The 21,789-nt window shown below is 39.3% G+C and overlaps 1 protein-coding gene across 3 annotated transcripts in view; it reads left to right on the top strand.

The window, feature by feature from the left end:
- Window positions 1-21,789, top strand: part of AGK (acylglycerol kinase) — an 81,197-nt gene that overhangs the window by 24,498 nt on the left and 34,910 nt on the right. For all 3 annotated transcript variants that reach the window (XM_035021250.1, XM_035021252.1, XM_035021251.1), the window contains exons 3-8: window positions 1,895-1,934; window positions 4,753-4,832; window positions 10,656-10,731; window positions 15,421-15,513; window positions 17,440-17,472; window positions 18,537-18,631. In XM_035021250.1, coding sequence (XP_034877141.1) covers window positions 1,895-1,934; window positions 4,753-4,832; window positions 10,656-10,731; window positions 15,421-15,513; window positions 17,440-17,472; window positions 18,537-18,631 — 417 coding nt within the window. The remainder of the gene's footprint in view (window positions 1-1,894; window positions 1,935-4,752; window positions 4,833-10,655; window positions 10,732-15,420; window positions 15,514-17,439; window positions 17,473-18,536; window positions 18,632-21,789) is intronic.

Consider the following 21,789-nt stretch of genomic DNA (forward strand, 5'->3'; position numbering starts at 1 on the left):
TACACTTCCATGCATCACCCAGTGCTCATCACAAGTGCCCTCTTTCAGCCCCATCACTGATTTTACCCACCTCCCCTCTGGTAACCATCAGTTTGTTCTCTCTAGTTAGGAGTCTGTTTCTTAATTTCTTTTTCTTTCCCTTTGCTTGTCTTGTTTCTTAAATTCCACATATGAATGAAATCATATGGTGTTTGTCTTTCCCTGACTGACTTATCTCACTTAGCATTATACTCTCTAGCTCCATCCATGTCCTTGCAAATGGCAAGATTTCACTCTTTTTTATGGCTGAATAATATTCCAGTGTGTGTGTGTGTGTGTATACACCCCACATCTTTGTCCATTCATCAGTCAGTGGACACTTGGGCTGCTTCCATAATTGGCTCTTGTAGAAAATGCTGTTATAAACATAGGGGTGTACATATCCCTTCAAATTAAGTGGTTTTGTATTCTTTGAGTAAATACCCACAGACAGGCAACATTGCTCTTTCCCCACGCATGGTGCTTTCTTGCTAAAGCTGACTGCTTTTTGACATCTAGAGGTTGTTCTCCAGCCTGGCTGTGGAAGGAAAATCATTGTGTAGCCTTGGACAGCAGCTGTGTAAAAAGCGAAAGTTGTTTAATCTCTTTTAGTTCAGACTTAACTATCAAAATTAGGTTTTGAATAACTAAAAATGCAAAATTCAAGGTCTTCAATGTTAGAAGGAAGGTCTAGGAAGAGATTTTTTTTTAAGAAAGAATTTAAGTGAAAGAACCTTTTCTCTCTTTAGTTCTTTGCTATAAATTGTTTATTGGCTGAGCGTTTTTAACTGTTGTTAACCAGGTTGAAGTTACTATCTTAGCAATGCCAGCAACTTGCATTAGAGTTGCCTCAACGAGAAGATTCTGGCGCCTGGTGTGCAATCAGCCATTTAAGGTGCTCTTACAGGTATAAATGGCATAAACACATTTTAGGAACCTTTATGTTACATAGATGAACATTTTTCTGATAGAACGTTTTCATTTTTGCAAGCCAAAGTTTCACCTCATGCCAAAATTTCCCACTTGTGCAGTAATTGAGTGTCTGACAGAGATATAAAAAATAAGAGCTAACACAGTAGCAAAAGCAACTAAACATCAAATTTATTTCTGGCAAACAAACTGAGTAATTTCCACTGGATAAGACAGATGCAGGATATGTGCATTGATCTTCTGTTGCTGCGCTAACAAATTACCACAAACTTCGTGATTTCACACAACACACATCTATTATCTTACAGTTCTGTGGGTTACAAGTCCAACACAGGTCTTACTGCACTAAAGTCAAGGTGTCAACAAGGACTGCATTCCTTCTGGAGGCTCTAGAGGAGAAGCCATTTCCTTGCTTTTCCAGCTTCTAGAGGGTACCCGCATTCCTTGACTTGTGGCCTCCTCCCGTGTTGAGCGCCAGCAAGCTTGCACCTTTCTGACCCTTTCTCCACAGTCGCATTTGCTGCTGATCACAGCCAGGAAAATTTTCTGTGCTTTTAAGGACCCTTGTGATGAGATTAGGCTCCCCTGCATAATCCAGGATTATCTTCCCATCTCCAGATCCTAAACTTAATCACATCCGTTAAATCCCCTTTGCCACCTAAGTAAGGTAATGTATTTTCATGTTCTGGGAATGAGGATGTAGACATCTTGGAGGGAGGGGGTCTTTTGCCTACCATTCTATGGAAATACTTAACACAGGATTTCACTCAGAGAAAGTACTTTTCACATGTGCTCATAATGTGTCACAGGTCTTTAAGAAACTTTCACTTGGGTGTTTTATAGGAAAGAGTTGTGCATATTTAAAAAAGAAAAAAAAAGTTTTATTTGTTTGGATCGTAACCTGCTTATTAAAGCTGATGTTCATTCTCTTTGTTTACTTTGATAGTGACAACCTGCTAAGGAGAGCAGCCTGTCAAGAAGCTCAGGTAATATCATTTAATGTGCTAAAATTAAAACCTGCTTTATCTCCGTTGTGCAGAAAACTCGGGCTATTCCAGGGGACCAGCACGGTGCCTTGCATCGGAGCAGTGTGGATTTTTTTCCCCCTGCTGTCAGGGGATGATGAGTTAGGCCGAGAGCCAGCTCGGAACAGAGCGGGAGGAAGTTAACCATCTGGTGAAGAGCAGTTCTAACGCCCACCCCTTGAGACTTGTTTACTTCTGGATTAGTCCTAAGAACACATACATGGGCTGGTTGGAGCTCTGGGAATTTGTTTCTGTCTGTGGTTGTCCTTAAAGATCGTGGTAAGCCCTGAATCTTCCCTGATCCAAATAACCCCCAAGGATTTCTGTTCAGGACAGGTGTTACCCCTTAAAGTCAAATCTTCTTTAAAGCCCTTGATTCATATTTTTAAAGCCTGTCTGTTTAGCACAGCTGATTCATACCATGTGTGCATTGTTCTCCCAGGCCCATGATACTGCACTTAAATAATCCTATCTGGCAGTATTCTTGTTAAATTATAAATCCTTTGGAGTTCAAGACCACCTTTTTGTTCTTCCCTCCCTTCCAAGTTTGTACGTTATGCCTTGCAGGTGAATTTCCCTGACTGAGTTGCCTTTTTGTTGTATGTCATTTAAGCTTATGATATCAGAAATACCAAAAAAAGAAACTGAAGTAAAAAATGACAAAGGTATGATGTATTTAGTGGAAGGAGGTGGGTGGCAGACCTCATGTTTGTTACCGAAATGTTTTCACGGATGACAATGACAATAGATCGTATTAATACATTCCTCTCTTTGGTGGTGATCTAAGTATTCTAAAACTGTGTTTTAAGATTTTGATTACTCTTTTGTTTTATCTCCTATGGCTCTGCTGTTTTGAAAATGAATGATCCCCACCCCAAGGTGAGGTGATTCCCCACCCTGAGCTAATTTTCCATTAGCAAGTAGAAAAGCTTGGGAGGGGAGCCTTTTCTTGGTCTCCCAAAGGAAGGGTGGTCGCAGGGTCCTCTTTCTTGTTGACGCAAAATGCCTCTTCCCCCTCTGCGCTGAATGCCGTCTCATCCTTTCTCAGAGACTCTTCCTCTAGTCGCTGCTCATTCTCCTATTTACCTCTTCCCACGGCTGGAGTTCGTTCCTTCCCAGCACCCAGGGAGCTCCTTCCATCTGGCAAATGGAAGCAAATTCATCCTTAGAGCCTACTCCAGTTACTTTTCCTGTTTATGGCTTCCCTTTACAGTCTAAATTCTTGAAAGAGTGATTTTTTTAATCTCACATAATCTCAATTCACTATAGTCTTACATAAACTCCTTAACGCACCGTAAACCTGCGCCTGGAGTTGCAGGTAGGTAAGAAACTAAGACAAAGAATAATCTGGAACTGTAGATCTGGAGTCTGGTAAGCTGGAGAAACTGGCTGACTGAGTAATTTCTGGCCACATTCCAGAAAAACTATGGATAGAAAAAGAACACATTACAATGTTTGGAGATTTGGCAGCAGAATATTAAGGTCGAATTCAGGAAACAATATTTCTTTCTGAAGCATTCAGAAAAAGTGTATTTTTTGTTTTGTTTTAAAGCAAGAAATAGACCATGCAGAGAACGGCTCCCTGGTGGACTGTCAGGGAGGTGGTGGTCACTTAATAAAAATCTTGGTGTAACTCATTTTTCTCCTGTCTTTACTTTGTGCTTCCATACCTGAATTCTGCCTCCTTGGCCCAGACCTGATCCCCACCAACAAGACTCAACATTTTGACTCTGGTGTTTTCCTCATTTTTGTTGGTGGTCTTCTTCAGTCCAGGTGGAATAGCATTAGCTCACGTTCTTACTTTGAGGCTGCACACCTGGTTCTGTGTGCCTCCGAACTCTGCCTCCTCCTTTATCTGCTGTTCAGAGCTGACCGAGTAGAAGTTGGGTTTTGGAGTTAGATGTGAATTCTAGGCTTGTAATTTATTAACTGTGGGACTTTGACTTAATCTTTCTGCATCTTGGTTTTCTGAACTATTAAAATGAGAACATTTAATACGTCCTAAGTTTCTGAGAGCTAAGGATAATGTGTAGGACAGCGGCAAATACTAGGTGGTTAGTAAATATTAATTATATTTCTTTTCCTTGTCAGTTGATGCTATTTATTATTATTGTTCTTATTTCAAGTTTGTATTTAAAGTCTAGTTAGCTAACATATATGGTAGATTGGTTTCAGGAGTAGAATGTAGTGATTCATCACTTACATACAACACCCATTGCTCATCACAAGTGCATTCCTTAATCCCCTAGTTGATGCTATTTAGTTATCAAGTTATAGAAGGTTGCAAAGAGGAGGAGGCAAATAGACGATTAAGTTTATTTTTTTACATGTATGAAAATATGAAGATTAATTGGTATCACAAAAGTTCTTTATGAATAAGCTTTAGTAACAAATTGAAGGAGAAAAAGATTATACTCTGAAGACTGTGGGCAGGTGGATTAAACTTTACTTCTGATAGACTGTGGCCTTGCTGGTTATGTGTTTATAACAAACCTAGCCACATCTTAGAAAAGTTACTTACCTCTAGTAGTTGAAGCAGGGTTTTGTTTTGTTTTGGTTTTTTGTTTTTTTACAAAATTTAGCTGATTGTCATTAAATAATGGTAGACTTGGTTGTTGTTCATGGTATTTTTGTCAATATGAAATCATGAAAGAACATTTTTCCCCCCAGAGTAGGTACCATGTCTCCTGGAAGTAAATTCCTTTGGAATGAAAGAATATATATAATCGCTAACTGAATAAAGGATATTTGCTTAAAACTTTCCTTTTTTCCTTTTTAGGTGTTTGGCAATCAACTCATTCCTCCCAATGCACAAGTGAAGAAGGCGACGGTTTTTCTCAATCCTGCAGCTTGCAGAGGGTAGTTCAGTTTGTGATTTGTCACATACTCAGTTTTCCTGCGGCGGGGGGGGAATGTCACAGAATATCAGGAAGCTGGTTGGACTGTGTAGAATTGGAAGAAGTAGGTTCCCTGCTCGTCTAGCAACGAGATTAATTTGTAATGGAGAAATAGCGGTTAATGAGCTATAACTGTAAAGCTAACTGATGCTTGGCAAACTTGTCTAATTGAAATTTAATAAAAATCCCAGAATTAGGGGTGCCTGGGTGGCTCAGTCAGTTGGGCGGCCAACTCTTGGTTTCGGCTCAGGTCATGATCTCAGGGTGCTGGGACTGAGCCCTGTTGTTGGGTTCTGCACTTAGTGGGGAATCGGCTTCAGGATTCTTGCTCTCTCCCTCTGCTCCCCCCTAAAATAAATAAATCTTAAAAAAAAAAAAAATCCCAGAATTAATACTCTCAAGTGAGTCTTACCTGCTTGAGGATAGTTCCTGCTGTTGTGATGTAAATGATTGGGACTTCTCTGTTCCAGGATGTTCCACAATGGCCAGGAACATTGTGGGCTTGTGAAATCAGAAACATTCTAAAAGGAGTGAACCTTGAGCTAAGTCTTGGAGGTCAGCAGAGGGAGAACACTCAATCTTCCTGACTGAGGAAATAGCTCGGGGCAGCAGGGGCCTAGCCACAGGGGTAACTTGTTATGTCCCTTGCTATATTGCAGGCCAGTCTGTGACCTGGTCTAGCTGACCTGAAAGAGTTGTGTGAGGGAATTGTGGGAATTCAGGTGTGAAGAATAGTTGGGACTTTGGTTGATAATCACGTATATCTATTCATTTATTGTAACAAAGGTCCCACCCTGGTGCAAGATGTTGAAAGTGGGGGAGGCTGTGTGTATAACGGGGCAGAGGGCCCATGGAAATTCTGTTTTCCACTCATTTTTACTTTGAACTTAAAAACTGCTCTAAAAAATAAAGTCTATAAATTTTTTTTTTTTTTTAAAGATTTATTTATTTGACAGTGAGAGACACAGCGAGAGAGGGAACACAAGCAGGGGAAGTGGGAGAGGGAGAAGCAGGCTTCCCGCTGAGCAGGGAGCCCGATGCGGGGCTCGATCCCAGGACCCTGGGATCATGACCTGAGCCGAAGGCAGACGCTTAACGACTGAGCCACCCGGGCGCCCCTAGTCTATAAATTTTTTAAAAAGTACCTTAACCAAAAAAAATTTGTTTCAATGTTCGTTGCAGTTCTCATTCAGTTGGAGAGGTGAATAAAAAAGACCTTGTTGAAGGTTTTTAGAAGAAATCATTTAAAACTTAAAATTATTTTTAAAAAATAGTAAGAATGAAAAGGTTCTGTGGGGTGGGGAGGGGAGTGATATCTTTTATTATCCCTAGTGACCAGAACAATTCTTTGTCTTTTTTGAGGATTGGAAAATTAATAAATATGTATTAGGTTGGATTCTGGGGCGCCTGGGTGGCTCATTCGGTTAAGTGTCTGCCTTTGGCTCAGGGTTCTGAGGATCCTGAGAGGATCCTCAGGATCAAGCCCCGTGTTGGGCTCCTTGCTCAGCAGGGAGCCTGCTTCTCCCTCTCCCTCTGCCACTCCCCCTGCTAGGGTGCTCGCTCGCTCTCTCTCTCTCTCGGCCAAATAAATAAAATCTTTAAAAAAAGTATGTGTTAGGTTGGATTCTATGAGATCTTAGATGACATCAAGATATTAAGAACAACAACAAAAAGACTAGTTGGGACCAGCTTGTAACTAGTCTTGTGTAAGACGCAGGAGTTCTGAAATAAGTTTCTCTAGTAATTTGAGATAGTGAATGTGGCTTTACAGATATAAGGACAAATCATGCTTTTTTTTTGGATAGAGCGAGAGCTCGAGCAGGGAGGGGCAGAGGGGGAGAGGGAGGGAAAGAACGAGAATCCTAAGCAGGCTCCACGCGTAGCATGGAGCCTGGTACCGGGCTCAGTCTCACAACTCCAAGATCACGAGCTGAGCTGAAATCAAGAGTTGGACGCTTAACCGACTGAGCCACCCAAGCACACCACGCCTTATTTTGAATTCTGCAGTTTAAGATATTTACCTACAGATTGTCTAAACTGGCTCTGTGACTCTGCCTAATTGAATCCTACTGGACGGGCTTTGTTAGGGCCGCTTCCCTCCCCCATAAACACCAGTCTTAATGCCTATTGATCATTCTTGTTTAATACCAATACTAAACAATACCAACAAATGAACAGGTTCTAACACAACACAGTCAAAATATCTAAGATAATTAAGCAGTGGTGGCCTGTGGCAGAAGCTAGTAGAGAACTATGTGGGCTCTGGAGTTTGAAGGACGGGACTTATATATTCTTTTGCTCTGTGATAAGGGAGTTACTTAGCTTCAATTCTCAGTGCACTCATCTGTAAAGTGGGAAAAGTAATAGTTCATACCTTATAAAATTGCCATATAGAATAGGTGCCTTTGCAATTAAGTGAAATAATGGCTATGATGTGCTCAGCATTTCCATTTCATGGTAAGCACTGAGCGAAGGGAATATAAGCCACTGTGATTATTATTGACCTGTCGGCTAGGTTCAAAACATTCTCTAATTTGCTCCCCTACCCTTCCTGAAAGTGCTCGTAGCTCTCCCTCTGCCTACTTTAATATAACTGTTCTAGGTCCTGTTCCTTTAGAGACCTACTTAGTTAGGAACTTGCTAATTCTGATACAGAAAAATATATGGCAGTTTGTTTAAGCTATAATCTGTTACTTTTAAAAGTTCCTACTTATAAGGGATAATTACATTAAAAAAAACTTTTTTAGAGCAGTTTTAGGTTCTGTTTATATTTTTACATGTAAATGTATTGGCGTTTTTAAAGTTGGATTATTGTTTACAAGTAGAATAATTTTATCTTTAAAGGTGAGGCTAGGGAAAGTCTGCTAAAGTTATTGTCCCCTTTAGCAAGGTGAATCCCTGTGTGCTTCTGGGTATCGACCACTCTGAAGCTCTCCAGCATCTTTTTTTTTATTTTCCTAAAGCTTTCACTATTTAATTGCACTCTTTTTGTCATCTTGGCTCTACTCTGACACGTAATATATAATTCATCATGTAGCTATTTCATTATGTAGTACTGGTTTAAAACTACATAGGCGCTTTAAGAAGTAAGATAACTGTGTGTTTAGCATTAATAATACATTAAGAAGTAATTATTTTTGTGTGTGTACGTGAACCTGGAAATTGCGGTAGGTATCTAAAGTTTTTATTTAGTTCTGGTGCTGTCTCACCTTTAATTATATAATAAATAATGCATTTCTTACTGGTAGCACTTGTTTTTCAATCTTTTATATGGAACATTAGAATTTTAGAGATTTTCCGTAGCTGTGGCATCACATAAAGATGTGAATAAAAGCCCAAATGTTCAAATCATTATTTCTTCAACTTGGAGGAGCTTACAGATTTGTTAAAAATGATGAATATAGGGCACCTGGTTGGCTCAGTTGGTTAAGCGACTGCCTTCGGCTCAGGTCATGATCCTGGAGTCCCGGGATCGAGTCCCGCATCGGGCTCCCTGCTCGGCAGGGAGTCTGCTTCTCCCTCTGACCCTCCCCCCTCTCATGTGCTCTCTCTCTCTCTCATTCTCTCTCTCAAATAAATAAATAAAAAATCTTTAAAAAAAAATGATTAATATAGCTGACTGAGACTTGTCCAGAGTTTTGCTTCTCAGATAGAGCTGATCTACCTCCAGCTGATACTGTCTTATCAATCCAGTAATGAAAACCACCCTGGAAGGGGAAACATTTGTAGTATCACCAGCTTAGCCTTTTGTTGTTGGGTTAAGCCCCAGAAGTGGTGAGCTGGAAAGGGGGAATTTTCATTTAGCCTTTCCTGTTTGTTCCAATAAGCATTCAGGTCAGGAGAAAGGGGAGGGGATATTTGTATAATTTGCTTACAGCATGCTCAGGTAGGCCCTTGGTCTGAGATACTTTTTTTTGAATGGTCCTTGTGAAAATGTGTTCCAATTTCTCCATTTCTTTTTATTTTTTTATTTATTTTATTTTATTTTTTATTTTTTTAAAGATTTTATTTATTTATTTGAGAGAGAGAATGAGAGAGAGCACATGAGAGGGGGGAGGGTCAGAGGGAGAAGCAGACTCCCTGCCGAGCAGGGAGCCCGATGCAGGACTCGATCCAGGGACTCCAGGATCATGACCTGAGCCGAAGGCAGTCGCTTAACCAACTGAGCCACCCAGGCGCCCTCAATTTCTCCATTTCTATTTTAATTCATAAGATATGTTATGTGCTTCTGTCTGCCATTTGGTGGTTATTTCTTTTTAAAGAATGTTGAATTTGTTTTGTGCATGACTATACATGCACCTCATTAGCTACCTTAGCATCTCTAGAATTCTAGTATAAAATACTCTTAAGAGAGTCAAAGCATGCATCACTGGTTTAAAAAAAAAAAATCTTTGAAAAAGGACTGAGTAAATGTGGATGTGAAAGTTACATGTTCGCTGTTGTTTTGAAAGTTCTAGTTTTTGTTTGCTTTTTTCCCCCTGATGCGATAGTTGAAAATATTTGGGTGAAAAACAGGTCCACTGATTGGCATGTTAAACTTTGAGACCATGCCATTGGGGACTTCTTGCAACTTTTGCATCCCTTGATTCCTGGGCTGTGTTTCTGACTCCTGACCGGAATTAGACAAGAGTCACTCTAAGAATGATGTGTACAATGCTTTTAAAACACACACACACACACACGCACACGCACACACACACACTCTCTCTCTCTCTCTCTTCAAAGGCTCTTTAACTGTTTCTGTTCTCACAAGACTTCGCAATCCTGCTGTTTCCTTTCCCGCAGAATTTACATGTCTGCATTTGGGGCAGGTTCATTTATTCACGCATCAGTGCATTAATTCATCAGATACTTAAGTATCTTCTGAGTGTGCCAGACATAATCCTAGAGGCTGGGGGGCTCTAGGATTATAATATTTGGTGTCTGTTTTTGCAAGGCTTCCAGTCTCATCCCAAAGACTGTCCTGCAAATCACTGATTGTCATGCCATATGGAAATTCCTCACAGGGGTGTATACAAAGTGATGGGGCCACAAAGAGAAGGATGTGACTGCCTGGGAGCTTCAGACAAGCTGCCCATTATCCTAAAGTTGCATTAGATAATTTCAGACTTTCCTTTTCTTAGCAGAATTTCTGCCTTCGTGGAAAAGAATTTTGCTCCTTCTCCAGGAATTTCACGACAGGTTTGAAATTCAAGAAATGGAGATACCTCTAGTATAAAAAGGATGTATTTCTCCCTCAAAGGTTGTATATCCACTGAGTTAGAATTAATAAATTTATTCCCTCAGGCCACATGAAAAATGTTAAATACACTGTCCTCCCTCTACCACTGGAATATAAATAAGTTATATGAGGACTTATTACATCCTACTTAAGTTGCAGGTGTTTTGTCTACTTTGTCTTGTTATATCCCTAGCTCCGACCCCCTGTGTCTAGCACGTAGTAGGTGCTCAATAAATACTCGCCGAATGAATCAAGCATTATGTCCTGAGAGGGGCCATATGTAGTGTTGCATTCTTCCTCTAGAGGAGCTAGATAATGAACTGCAAGCATCCCAAATGGTGAGAGCTGATTGTATTAGAAAGTAAACTCCTGGAGGCCCCAGAGTGTTAGCGTCTCCATTTCTATTCGTAGAACCTGATGACTCATTGTTTGACTTTCTGCACTTGCACAAAAGAAGGAAACCTGTGTTTCTCAGGCTGTTTCTTGTTCTACTCTAGCGAAGATGGTTGGGCTATTTTTTCTTCCTCTTGAGAACTTGTGTCAAAATTTTTTTTTCCTTTACAGCAAAGCAAGGACTCTATTTGAAAAAAATGCTGCCCCGATTTTACACTTATCTGGCATGGATGTGACTGTCGTTAAGGTAAGAACACTCCAGAGTGTTGATTTTATCCGAGCTACCACTCCTTATGACTTATCCTCTTCTCTTGACTTTGTAGCAGAAATCACTTATCACGTAAGAAGCTGGGAGCAGAGAGATCAACGTTGTGTCTTTGTTCTGATCGTTAATAAAAGTGGTTTTGTTTTTTTTCAAAGCATTGTCAGCTTTTCATTTTCAGAATAAGATTAGATGGAGGCATGAATTTGGTTCCTGTCATCTGAAAGCTAGGATGTGGAATCATTGTCTCTTGGAAGATGAAAGTAGTTATAGCTGTAAGAATTCTTTTCCTAAAAATAAAAATATTTCCACTTTGAGTAGTTAATTTCTTGGTAGCTCCACAGACAGGTAAACATTTTCTCTCTGGTGAGGAATTTTCAGTGGTAAAGCTTTAGAATTGGCAATATTTAGCTAAGAAAAAGGGACAAAAATAAGTTAGAAGGAATTGTGCTAGATAGAAGATGCCCTAAGACTCCACCTTGTTGACTTTTAAGTGATATGTGTGTGGTGAGTACTCAGATGTGTGCATTTGGTGAAAATCACTCTGTTGTCATGTTTGTAAGTCTGTGGTTTATTTTTAATATTACACACTTTCATGAAATCAGAGATGAAAAGGTAATTTAGTCCAGCTTACCATGAAACGTTGAACTCTTTTGTCCACCTGGTCTTTGATGTGGTCTTCCAGGTGTCTGTCTCCAGGGATGGGAGAAAGGGGAAGAGAACTGACATTGATGTGAGTGTTTGTAATGCACGTTAAACTCTATGTGTGAGAGAGCCCAGAATACTTACATAAGAGATCTTCCTTGAATGTTCGAGTGAACTCCAATCAGACCATCTGGACCTGGAGCTGTCTTTGAGGGCAAAATGTTTTGTATATTAAATGTCTTTAATGGTTCTAGAAGTAGTCAAGTTCTATTCTCGAATTAATTTTGGTAAGGCGATATCTTCAAGGAATTTGCTGCTTCCATCTAGGTTTCAATTTAATTGGTATCAAGTTAATAATTTCCAATTTTTAACTTGTAAGTTTCTGTAACATTTGTAATATCTTGTTTTAATCCTTCATTTATTTATTTGTGCCCTCTTATTTTTCTCTCAATAGTCTTGTGAGAAGTATGTCAATTAATCCTTGTCAAGAATCATTTTTTGGCTTGTTGATCCTCGTTTATGTTTGTTTCATGAATTTCTAGTCTGTTTTTACTATTTCCTTCATTCTACTTACTTTGGATTTTTTTCTGCTGTTCTCACATTTTAACTTGGATGCTTATTTTTTACCCTTATCCTATGTATTGAAAGCTATAAATTTCCCTCTATTGCTCCAACTGCATCTTCTAAGTGTTGATATATAGTATTTTCATTATCATTCATTTAAAAATATTTTCTAATTCCCATCATGATTTTTGATTGACCTATGAGTTATTTAGACATGTTTTTAAATTTCCGAATATAAAGTTTTTCTACTTATCTTTTTGTTATTGATTTCTTGCTTAATTGCATTATGGTCCACTAATGGCCTGGGGTGTGTTTTGTTTTCATTATCGGGTACCAGTTCTGCACATGTCCAGTAAGTCAAGTCTGTTCATTGTGTGGTTCTGGTCTTCTGTGTCCTTACTGATTTTTTCTTCTGCTTTAACTATATTGAGAGGGGGCTTTTGGAAATCTCCCACTGTTATTGGGGGTTTTTCTGTTTCCCTCTATAGTTCATTTTTGCTTTTTATATCTTGAGATGATGTCAGTAGATGCTCTCAGGTTTCAAATGGCTTCATTTCCTCGCGTTTGGACCCTGTCCTAGAGCGATTCTCTTCAGCACCAGCACTGCCTCGGCCCCAGTCTGTCTGCCTTACCTAGTGTTCCTAGTGACTCTACTAGCTTACTTCTGGTTGGGTTTTGCTTGATGTAATATTTTTATCCCTTTACTCTCAGCCTTTGTATCTATATATTTTAGAGGCCTTATTGGTAAAGCATGAAAAGATCTAATCTTTTTTTGGCCTTTTTACTGGGTCACTGAATCCATTAACATTTTATTGTAATTATTGCTATATTTATTTCTATACGAGTTATCTACTGCTACATAACAAACTACCTTGACAACTGGTTCTCTGCTTCCGATTCTGTTGGTCAGCAGTCTGTTCAGAGCTGCCCTGTGCTGGCCACACCTGGGCCCCTCCATGGCATGGCTGAGCAGGGAAGGCCTGCCTCGCACATCGGTAGGTCGGGCCTGCTGTTGTCTGGTTCGTGTGGCCGCCAGCAGGCGTCTTCACATGGTAGCTGGGTTCTCTGAAGTAAATGATAGACATCATGTCATTTTACCCCTCGATACTTCAGTGTGCACTTAAAAAAAAAAATAAGGCTACTTTTCTACGTAACTTCAGTGTCATTATCATACCCAGCAAAAGTAACAATTCTCTAGTATCATGTTATGCTACCTATTGTCTTGATTCACTTTTCTTTATTTAATATCATTAGGCCACTTTTTTTTTTTTTTAATCCTTGCTTTGTTGCTGCATTTGGAATTTTCTTCTTAACATCAGAGCCTCACGTAGGTTATCTCTATAAATGTTGTCTTTTAAATTATGGCCTATTAAATCTGTCAAAATATTTTTGAATTTTGGTTCTTTCATTTGTGTACTTATATGTATTAATATTTTTTGCTGGTATTTATTGACTCCCTCCTGTGAGCTAAACCCTGTTCTAGGTATTGGGGATACAGTCTGAACAAAATAAACTTTCCACGTCTGTCCCCAAAGAGCTTCTATTCGAAGTGGGAAAGGGAGAGATGCAGATCAAGAAACAGATACATAAACATGGCTTGTCAGATGGTGATGAGTGCCATGAAGAAAGTCAAGCTGAGTAAGGGGACCAGGAGTAAAGGGGTGTTAGTTTAGTTCAGAAGGTGAAGGAAGACCGGTTTGAGGAGATGACTGTTCAGCAGAGACCTGAGGCAAATGAGTGAGTACTGCAGATGCGGAAGGGAAAGAATCGGGGCTAAGGATATTGCATTGCATGGTCAGGACTTTGAAGCAGGAGTATACTCGGCATGTTTGAGGAGTAGTACGAAGGCCAGTGTCTGTTTTGTAAAAGATTGTCATTTACATATTCAGTAAGTGGCCTTTCACCTCTGTCGATAGCACTGGATAGAAAAAGGCTCGGGGCACCTGGGTGGCTCAGTCCGTTAAGCATCTGGTGCTTGATTTCAGCTCAGGTCTTGATCTCAGAGTTGTGAGTTCCAGCCCCGAGTTCGGTTCCACTGTGGAGCCTACTTAAAAAAAAAAAAAGGCTCAAGGGAAGCCCTAAAGTAATGTCACTAGGAATCTACCTGCAATTTGATGTCACTCCACTGAGCTGCTCCCTTGGACCACAGACCTTCCGCTGGTAACTAACCTACTTGTATTCTAGCATATTATTTCCACATTTCTCCATCTTGTCCCCGTGGATGTCATCAAATAGCTTACCAGGTGCCTTGCTGAAGAGCAGGTACAACGTCTGTCTGGCTTCCTTTATCTACTGATCCAGTTAATGTCAAAGAAGTTGAGGATAGTCTGAAATGCCTCGTTCTTAGCAAACCCATACTGATTCCCAGTGATTGCTTATTTGGGGGTACTCACAAGCCATTCTTTTAATAAGGATTGACATATATTCTTTTTTAAAAAAATTACTATTTGCATATGTGTAACCATAAAGCCAGCCATTTCATTTTTAGAATAAAAATGGAATAATTCCTCATAAAATTCATGGTGTTAGTTTAGGGACTTCCCTTTTCCTCTGTGTTATCTGTGCTCAGGTGCTTTAGCCCATCTGAAATTCACATCTTTAATTTTTGTCTATTAGTGTGTCTAGTACTGTGTCAATAGGAGAGAGGATGTTTCCTATGTTAGTATTAGCTGCATTATGCGTTCTAGAATTTAATGTTTGGTTTTAGAGGCAGTGGCTTAGATGATTCATTGAAGCCTGCATACATAGCGGAGAGGAAATACTCTCAGTAAAAATGGTGAGGTTTAGTACAGTTTGTCACTATTCTGAGTCACACCGGTACTTTATTGTATAATCATAGCAGAACCCAACCTTTCACTTAAGTACAGTACCGGTCACGAACAGTTACTTGCTAGTTGCTTTATGTACCGCTTTACAACAGCACCATGGGGAAGCTATTATTACCCCAACCCCAATACACATAATTTCATTGGTAAGGCAATTAAGGTCCTTAGAGTTTAAGGCCACTCAGCTGAAAAGTAGCAGAGCTGGGGTTTAATATGGGTCTCTTGGGCTCCCAAATCTGTGCTCTTTTCATTACATCCGTGGCTCTCTATTTGGGTATACACTTGACTTCCTGCTTTCAGGTGAAAGGTGCCGGGTAAATGGTGTAATAGATTCTGCACTGGCCTGGAAATGAGGCCTTTGACTAGCTAACTGTATAACTTTGAGACAGATCACTGGGCTTGGGTTTTATTTTTAAGGGAAGGTTAAAGATGGTTTCTGAGGTCCCTTCCAACTCTAAACAGTGCAAAACTGTATACAGGATTGCTTTGATAGCTGTTGAATTTTTTGTGTCTATCAATTATGTAGAATTTGAGGAAAGACTCTGTGTCAAACTTTAAAGAAAATGTCCCATATTTTTAAATCTTTGATTTTTATGGCCCTAGGATGGGAAATTTACCAAAGACTTCTTTTGTATTTCAGACCGATTATGAGGGCCAAGCCAAGAAACTCCTGGAACTGATGGAAAACACAGATGTGATCATCGTTGCGGGAGGAGATGGGACATTGCAGGAGGTATGGCTGTTTTTCTTTTCAAAACCATTTTGAAGGTGAATAAAATGGAAATTAGATCTTAGAGCAATGGCATAAAGTGGTTATAATTTAAGGAAATTCTTTGTAATTTATTTTTTTAGGATTCCTACTCCCTGAAACAGGTGTAGCATTATATTTCTGTCATGCACTTTTATTCTGTTGTTTTGTATAAACTTTATACCCAGCATATAGGATTTTTGTTTTGTCAAATTTAAGTAGGATAAAATTGAATAAATAAGGAGAAGAAATGGTGGTGGGTTTGATAAGCTTTTTACATTTTGGAAAATGATGGAGTAGCCTGTGTGTTAGGGAGTTAGGGGATCAGTTTTAATTATGAGGGATGGTTCTTATAAAATAAACTTAGATCCCCTTTTGAAAAAATGCTTCTGTTCTCACATCATTTCCATCGCATGGAATGTTCTCTCCTAGTAGTACAGTTTGAGGCAGGGATGTACAAGTTCAGGTGTATGTATCTGCCTTTGTTTTAAAATTTCATGTCCTTAATGCTTACTCTGGTCCAGTAAGGACAGTAAGTACATTGCCCTAGAAGTGCTCTTCCTTTCGAGGGCAACAGACTGGAACCTTCATTACGTATTGGAAGCCCCTGAAGAGCCCCGTGCAGGGGCCCCTCCTACTGCTCAGTCCTTCCATCCTGTGGGCCATAATTCACAGCTGGGCCTCATTTCTGATGGCCTTTTTGCTTCCATTTGGTGGTTTCCTCAGTGTGGAGGGATCCGGAGGTAACAGCAGACAGAGCAGTGTCCTATGTTTGACTTAGCAGTTATGTGAGCCTTAGTAAGCTGCTTTTAGAAAGACTGTGCTAATGATCCTGGAATTGTTTTAATGGCTTTTTAATGAAGTGTGAAGAATACTGATAGCATGCCAACAAAGAATGAAGTAGACCTCATGACGGCCCCATGTAACCCTGAAATTCACTGAGGCAGGAGGTGAAGGGAGAAGATTGGCATCCGTCCTTACTTTACAAAATGTTTTTAAGAAATAGACCAAATCGTGTATTTGGTATAATCTCAGTCATGTACAAATATGCGGTGAATAAAAAAAGGATTGGGGGGAAATATGCCAAAATGTAAGCAACTGATTCATGATGGTTATCCAGCATGATGGGATGATGAGAAAGCATTTCCTTCTTCAGGTATTTTTCACCACTAATACAAGGCATGGATATCATATTTTATTTTATTTTATTAATTAATTTATTTTTTAAAGATTTTATTTATTTGACAGAGAGAGACACAGCAAGAGAGGGAACACAAGCAGGGGGAGTGGGAGAGGGAGAAGCAGGCTTCCCGCGGAGCAGGGAGCCCGATACGGGGCTCGATCCCAGGACCCTGGGATCATTACCTGAGCCGAAGGCAGACGCTTAATGACTGAGCCACCCAGGAGCCCCCATGGATATCATATTTTAAAAATAAAAAACCATCATGTACAAATTGAAATTAAAAAATATCTTTTAAAAGAGGAGCTACAGTTCCCCTTGTCTTCATAAATCTTTGTTGAGCACAGACTTCTCTGCAAGTAGCAAAGTGTGACTTTTGTTCCTGTGTGGCTATGTGTAGTAGAACCCAGGCTCCTCTGTATGATTGCTGTGTGGCTCACATTTGTATCCAGTTTAGAGAATGCAGAACAATTTTGCTAATATAATGTGGAGGTTTTGTAATTATTTCACCTTAGCCTTTATTGGACTATTGATCTTAGGTCAAGAATCAAATCTAATTTTGCTCCGATCCCCCTGCAGAACACTGTATGTTCGAAGAGCCAGTACATCTTTTGACGTAGTCTCTAAGAAGAGAACAGACATAAGTTTGTGATCCGTGAAAACTGAATCCAATTCTTGTTTGATAAGGGAGCCTACACGTTGTTTATAATAATTTTTTTTAACGTTTGTAGGTTATTACTGGAGTTCTTCGAAGAGCAGATGAGGTGAGCTTTCAAGAGTGATTGCGTTTTAGCTTTTACATTTCCGTGCTTTTTATCTCCTTTTACCTTTTTTCGCCATTTTATAACTTAAGGTGGGCACAAATTGTGCTTCTTTGGGTTTTAGCAAATAGAGTACTGCTGCCTGTGTCCTGGAACACTTTGATTAATCTGCGGCGGACTCCTCTGTTTTAGTGTGCCAGAGCGCCCGAGAGCTTTTACCAGAAAAACTATTGTTTGAAATATAAATTTTTCCCATGGAAACTTCTCTTCACAGAATTCCTTCATAAATAAATGATGGTATAATCATATCCTGGAAGCCATGTAGCAGTAAGAATGAATGACTTAGATCTATAAATATCTATAGATATTTATAGATTTAGAGACATATAGATATATAGATATCTATAAACATGATTAAGTCTAAAAAATACTGACTATAAAAGGCAGGTTGCCAAAGTATGTTATGCAATTCAGAAAGCAACACTGCATACTGTTAATGGATGTGTAAATATGTTGTAAAAGAATAATAACGTGGCGGGAAAGGTACCACAGCATCAGCAGGATAGTGGTTTCCTCTGGGGAAGGGTGCGGGGAGAGGGAGGCATGACTGCTACTTGAACTTGCTTGTCCTCTTTGCCTTCTTTACACTCGAGATAGTTTATAAAACGCTGTCAGTAGTTACTGTACAAATGTTAGATATTTCTGGTTTATCCACAACTTTTTTGAATAGTGTGACAACAAAATGCAGTCTCTGTCACAATAGCACATTTATCCAATATCTTTAAGACCCTCCTTTTTGTAACCAAATTTCTTTCAACAGTTGCTGTTAATGAGTACCCACATATTTCTTCCAAATTCGCAGAGTCCTCTTGTTTTCGAGGCCTGCCTCATTCTAGAAACCGCTCACTTAGCGTTATCCGATTGCTGGTCTAGCCTAGGGCAGGGAGAGATGGGGTGGTGCACTGAGGGTCAGTTACTTTGTCATAGTGAACATGTGTGTGTCTCTCTGTTCAGTCTGATTCTCTGACCATAACCGTAAAAACTTTCCTCTTCTTTTTTCCCCTTAGGCTTCCTTCAGTAAAATTCCCATTGGATTTATCCCACTGGGACAGACCAGTAGTTTGAGTCCTACCCTCTTTGCCGAAAGTGGAAACAAAGTCCAGTAGGTTGTCAATGTGGGGTAGTGGCATTTGTGGGTGAGTGAGCCTGGGAATGGACAGTTCACATGTGGGTGATAAGAATTTTTTGTTTGTTTTTAGTTTGGATAGCATGGAACTTCAAATCATTAAGAGGAGGACCTAGATCAAAGTACAACCTTTCAGTTCATTGGGAGTTTCCCTGTTGGGTTCTGGGGCCCTGCTGCTCTGGTATCCAGTGCCCAGGTCAGGTGTAGAGATGAATACTGATGTCCTTCTGTCAGTTTTGAAGATAGCATCCCCTATCTGAACTATCTTTGTGCCTTTATTTTGTAAGATGCTCTAGTGAAGTCAGATTTGCATTGATCATTGTTTTGCTTTAAAAATACATGATGACAAATAGCAAGTCCCTTGTGAAAACTGAACGGCTAGACTTGGCTTCATTATCTTGCTAATATAAGTAACTAGAACAGCAAAATAATAGTCTCATCCTTTGGGGAATGCCGAAAGTGGAAGGCAGGATGGATAAAGCAGTTGGGAAAGCATTGTAGCCCTAGCATCTAAATTAAATTGCTGTGAGTCTGTCTTCAGGAGTCAGGCAGGTTGTTGTTATCACTCTTTTCTCTTGAAAGCGTTATGTAAACAAAGCTGTAGTCTTTCAAGAAGATAGGAATCTTGAATTTGAGTCCTGGCTTTGACAGTGATAAATAGTATAATCGAGCAAATTGTTTGCAGGCTGTCATTGTCAATTGCCTGATCTTTCATGTAAGCTTTGTGACATAGTTGCGAGAGGTCCATAAAGAAATACTTGTTGAATGTATTAATTAAAATCTTCTTACAACATTTCTGGTTATATAACCTTCTAGAATCATAACAATAGTAATACTCAGGTGATTTTCTGTTTTTTTTCTGCTTTGGGATTTTGATTAGGTTGGTTTTTGTGAATTTATTTTTGCTGTTAGAATTTTAGGAGTCATTTTATATCTTTTAACAATTCTCTGTCTCTATATATCATAAAAGCCTTGGTCCATATGTCATACGCTAGGCCCAACCATAGACCCGTATATCAGGCCTTCGTCAAAACGTCTCCTGCTTCAAGCCTTAATTTAATGGGGATGTTCAGCTCTTCACCAGTCATCCTGAAGCCTCAGGTGGCATTTCAGTTTGCCAGACTTTTTATTCTTAGTTTAGAATTTCTGAGGGGCGATGGATATAACAAATAATGAATTATTCAAGCATTTTTGCTTATCTGAGATAAATTCTATCTGGTTTGAGTCTTGGTTACCTTAGAGAGTTAGTCTTTCCCTTTGTGTCAATATAGATTATTTGAACTGCTTTGCCAACATTCCCAAATATGTCAGCGATCCACAGGGAGACCATGTTCCTTGGAGAACGCCTTGCCTGTCCCAAAGCCAGGTTATGGGCAGCGTGGCCACCCTCAAGGTCTTAGTTTCTTGCAGATCTTCAGTTTTTTGGGAGCTGATTTTTCCTGGGTTCAACTAATGTTGTTGCTGCTTCTATTTATAATTTAAAGATTTATAAAACTTAATTTATAAGCATGCCCCAGTGCTCTGAGATAATTAAATAAATCTGCCCTGGGTTCAGAATTTTGTAGACCTCTCAACATGGCAGATGCCTAAGGCCATTTAAAAGAACAAGGCTTTGCTTTTGCACTGCTGTCAAGATTTGTTGTACCATAATTACTACAGGAGAATAAGGAATCTTGCATTTGGAATGTTGCAGGTAAATAATTCTAAAAAATAGCTGTTTGGTGCTACAGTGCTGCTTTAGCTAGAACTTTCAGTTATTGCTGGCGAATGATAAATTTGTGGTTGTATTTTAGCTGGGTGCTGCCAGATAATTTTGGAAAAAAATTAATATTAAAAGGCTTTTTTCAGTTGCAGCGTTTGTTTTTTTTTTAAGGTCAGTCTCTTAAAAGCACTTCCTAAGCCTCTCAATGTGCTCGGTACTACTCAGAGTAAGTACAGAGCTTTTGGATCCTTTCTAATAGCTTCCTTCAGAATTAATGTATTCCTATGAGATTAATCTAAACTTGTGATCATGCTTCTTGCTTTCTCCTAAATTGAATCTCAATTTCTGCTACCTACTTCCCAGATAGCATCTGTATTGGAGGGAAAAAATGGGATAAAGACGTGTTGATAGGGAAATATGGGAAAGTAAAATAGGCTGTTTCTTTACTTTGATTTTGCTTACTAGGGAGCCCAGAATGTAATCTAAGTGTTTGAGTTAATGTGTATATTTTGGGTATCTTAAAGGGTCTTAAATTATACCTAACTTTGCTAGAAGTTAGCAGGACGATTCAAGTGGATGGTGATTCCTGACTTAGATGTTTACATTTTAAACCTGGTCCCACTGTTAGCTGTGGGCTTGCCCTGTGGGAACCCATGGCTATTCCTCTGGTATGTCCGCAGCAGCCTCACTGGGTGAGAGAGCACACCCTTGGAGTGAGACCTGCAGTTGAATTTCGTTTTGCCACAAGCTTGCTCTGTCATCTTGAGAATTTTATTGAATCTCTCTGAACGTCAGTTTCTTCACCTGCCTTTATCAAATGCCCAACAACAGTACTTACTTCAGAAGATTGTTAACAAGTTAAAATAAGGACCAGTTAGGTAAACAGATAAATACGAGTTGGTAACTTATTGGATATGTTGAAGACTTTATGCATATTTATTGATAATTTAGGATGGAAAACGGTTAATAAAAAAATAGGATAGCTGTACAGTTACTGAGACCAATTCTATAATTAAAACAGTATAAGCAAATTGAAGAGAACATTCTCTTCTCTTGCTGTTTCACCTAAGGCAAAACATTTTTAAAGGAAAAGGCATTTTATAGATACTCCAGTCAGTTACTATGGAAAGGTGATTTTTTTCTACCAAATTAACATTAACCAGAACTGTACAGTGAAGAATAGATTAGGAGAAGCCATATTAGAAGAGAAACTACACTTTTTTGAATGGAGATTATAGTAATTTCTAAGTGACTCCTTTCTTATAGTTGTACTTAAACGCTAGACACAATAAATCTTTAACTTTATTAGTAATTACTGTATTTTTCTAAAATACAACAACAAATAAGGCAATGTAGTACTAACATTGCTAAGCTTTTACAAAAAAATACTTTGGGATAAATCTAACAAAATACAAGATTTATATGCTAAAAA

Source organism: Mirounga leonina, unplaced genomic scaffold, assembly GCF_011800145.1.
Source record: "Mirounga leonina isolate KUSES-001 unplaced genomic scaffold, KU_Mleo_1.0 Mir_174, whole genome shotgun sequence".
Classification (NCBI taxonomy): domain Eukaryota; kingdom Metazoa; phylum Chordata; class Mammalia; order Carnivora; family Phocidae; genus Mirounga; species Mirounga leonina.